Source organism: Bufo gargarizans, chromosome 2 (assembly GCF_014858855.1).
Source record: "Bufo gargarizans isolate SCDJY-AF-19 chromosome 2, ASM1485885v1, whole genome shotgun sequence".
Taxonomy (NCBI): Eukaryota; Metazoa; Chordata; class Amphibia; order Anura; family Bufonidae; genus Bufo; species Bufo gargarizans.
This window is the reverse complement of record NC_058081.1, coordinates 494,995,507-494,998,565: the sequence shown is the minus strand read 5'-3', so window position 1 is coordinate 494,998,565 and position 3,059 is coordinate 494,995,507. Positions and strand designations below refer to the sequence as shown.

The 3,059-nt window shown below is 41.6% G+C and overlaps 1 protein-coding gene across 1 annotated transcript; it reads right to left on the bottom strand.

Moving 5' to 3' along the window:
• Positions 1-1,230: 1,230 nt before the first annotated feature.
• Positions 1,231-2,354, bottom strand: LOC122926080 (protein kinase C delta type-like). The gene is made up of 3 exons (XM_044277467.1): positions 2,082-2,354; positions 1,560-1,688; positions 1,231-1,392 (listed from the first exon to the last, which is right to left on the bottom strand). Exons 1-3 carry the CDS (start codon positions 2,235-2,237, stop codon positions 1,231-1,233), a joined length of 447 nt encoding a protein of 148 aa, XP_044133402.1. The 5' UTR covers positions 2,238-2,354.
• Positions 2,355-3,059: the final 705 nt, after the last annotated feature.

Below are 3,059 nucleotides of genomic sequence, written 5' to 3'. Positions count from 1 at the left end.
ACCCATTTATACGGGGTCTGAATGAGCGCTAAAGCAGATGAATGGTGACTGCCTTTCTGATAACAAAGCTTCATAATAATTCAGTTTTCGTGCCAATATAGAAATTGGACCTCCGCTGATTGACAAAGGGTTGCCTTCTCCAATGAGTCAAGTTTTCAGCTTTTTGACTGGATGGACATTGGTGTGTCAGACGAGAAACCTCAAAGAACAAACACGCTGCAACCATAACTGGAAGAACACAAGCTGGTGGTGGCAGAGTTGGCCATGCATGTGGGTATGAATTCATCCTTGCAGATCACGTACACCCATACAAGCCGATTGTCTTCCCTTGGGCAGATGGGATCTTCCAGCAAGGCAATGTGACATGTCACACAGCTAGACATGTCTCACATTGCTTGGAAGAGACTTCCAAGTACTACCCTGGTCCCCATAATTTCCCAGACTTGAGCTCAATTAAGCATTTGTGGGACCACCTCGATCATCGCGTTCGCTGTTTGGATTCACCCCCATGCACCCTCCATGCACTGCAGTCAGCATGGCTCCAGATACCTGTGACAACCTACCAGGACCTTATTGAGTCACTCCAAGGTCGTCTAGCTGCTGTCCGTGCTGCACATAATGGTTATTTTAGATATTAGCTGGTAGTCATAATAATGAGACTCGACTGTGTGTCACATCTTACTTTAGCATGCTTTTCACCAAGACCATATTATGAAATGTTGGTTTTAGTAAATTCCCCCCCATCTGGCCTCCTCCACCCCTTAATAGCCAGCCATCACACACCTTATTTTCCCATCGCCCATAACATCACAATGAGTTGTTATAGAAGAGGGGGGAAATTTTAATTATATTTACCGGTCATCACCGGTAAATATAATTATAGTGTTTTTTATTTGCTCTCTTATGTAGTATATATATAGCAGAACACTATACATATAGTAGCATAAGGCTGTAATTGTCATGGGCATGTAGTGTGCCTGGTATGTCCAGGCACATCATAATGCCAAATGATATTTCCCCAAGGGTACTTACCTTTTTGGTGTCATCCATCTCTGTGGCCATCCTCTTGAACAGGGATATCTCTGGTGTTCCTTTGAGGTCCTGATCCTGACTTTAGTCTTGTCATGATGATGTTTCTTGCCTGCCTGTCCAGGTCCGGCTTGCTCATCTTGATCTTCTCCTTTCTGAAGCTCTACTTGGGGCTTAGGAAGACAGCTTGCTCTGATGGTATTAAAGAGCTGGTGGATGGTCTGGGGTTTTCCAGCTGATGTTGGTAAATGAAAACCCTGTGAATAAGGCCTGGTGGTTTGCTGACATGGCCAAGTTGCTAGCCTCTGCTGCTTCCAGGATTTGGAGATTGAATGGTCTTGAGCCACGCTGGATGTTGTTTGGCTATAAGAAAGAGATAGTAGAAGGAGGTTATCACACAATAATGATATCTACTCTTCTTAGTACCATGATGAATATGGAAAAAGAGATGAAAGATATGTCACTATCATTTGTGTCTATATTTAAAATGTCTCTAAACAGGACTGTACATTGTTTCTTCTTATACTTACTGGTTTGGAAATGTGTGGTGGACGCATCCTAAGGGCTTCCACCGAGTCCCAGTCAATACACTGAAAAAACCTGTGGGCTCTGATGTTGCCATTGACTCCGAGACGCCTGGTAGGATCTTCCCGGAGGAGCTACAAATAGGAATATTAATTTAAAGTTATATTACAGCTTCATCAAAATTTAGATAAAAAAGCCTATAGCAAAACTTCATTGTCAATTTTTGTTTTAGAAAAACATATTAATAGATTTATCTTTAAACATACAATAATTAGGCAATAATTAAGTAATATATATCACTAATATGTCCCTATAAGAAGTTGAGCACTGTTATAAACACCAGAGGGAAGGTTGGCTGTTATATATCAGATTACTTCAGTACTATTTCAGTACTACTACTACTACCAGTGTTGTTTCTAGCCGTTTTGCTGCCGTGTGGTAAAAAAAAAAAAGTCCAGTCCTTCAAACCACACTGTTAACATGGCCTATTGCAGCTTGTAGATTATATTACTTTATAATATACTAACCTTTTTAATGATGTTCTTTGCCTCTTTGCTGGAGGCATTGAATAGTCCTCGCTGGTATTTGTGGCTGTTGGTAATCATGATGTTCAAGATGATGCCAAATGCATACCAGTCTACTCCAGCATTGTACTCCTCCGCAGCCAGGATCTCAGGAGCCATGAAGCCCGGTGTTCCAGTGTATTCTGTGGCTGTTCGGTCTCCATAGATGTTCTCAAGTGCCAGACCGAAGTCGGCAATCTTAATATGGCCCGTTTCAGTCACCAGGATGTTGGAAGGCTTGAGATCTCTGTGAAGATAAGAAAAACCTTTATTGTTGTCAGTGTTCCTCCTATAATTATCAGAGTATAATGATGCATTTGGCTAATGTTATATTAGTCAGTGTAAGACAAAAATATTTGTTGTGGTGTTTTATCCGGGTTTTAAGGAAAACCTTTTCCACAAGCTCAGTCTCTAAGTGCCTGTTGTAGGATATCAGAAATGATTGCAGGAACTGGGTGCTTGCATGTAGCTTTGTGTTAGAGGAAGAGGGAATCTGCTGATTAAACCCCAACAGATAGTGGACTAATAGTCACCAGACTATCTGGAAATATATTGGTCGAGGGGAACTGCAGATGGTACGGCTTGCATACATTTGGTTTTCTGGTACACTGACTGCCAGAAGATTTTTCAAAGGTATTTATACATTTGATGGATCTTCTACCAGCACACTGGTAGATAAGACTGGCGTATCAATCTGTCCCATTGCCTATATCACAAAGGATCATGGTGTCACTAGGATTAGTGCATTTTTTTTCTCCTTTCCCTTGCTTGGGTTTCTATGAAATTTCCCCAAGTATGTACTGTCATACGAAAATGAGACTGTGATCCTGACTATGGGCAAAGACCAAGAGTACATTCTGTGCACAGTGCAGTGGACTATGTTGGTGCTCGGTGCTATATCAGGATGATACAATATATTTCGGGTTACCGGTGGATGATGCC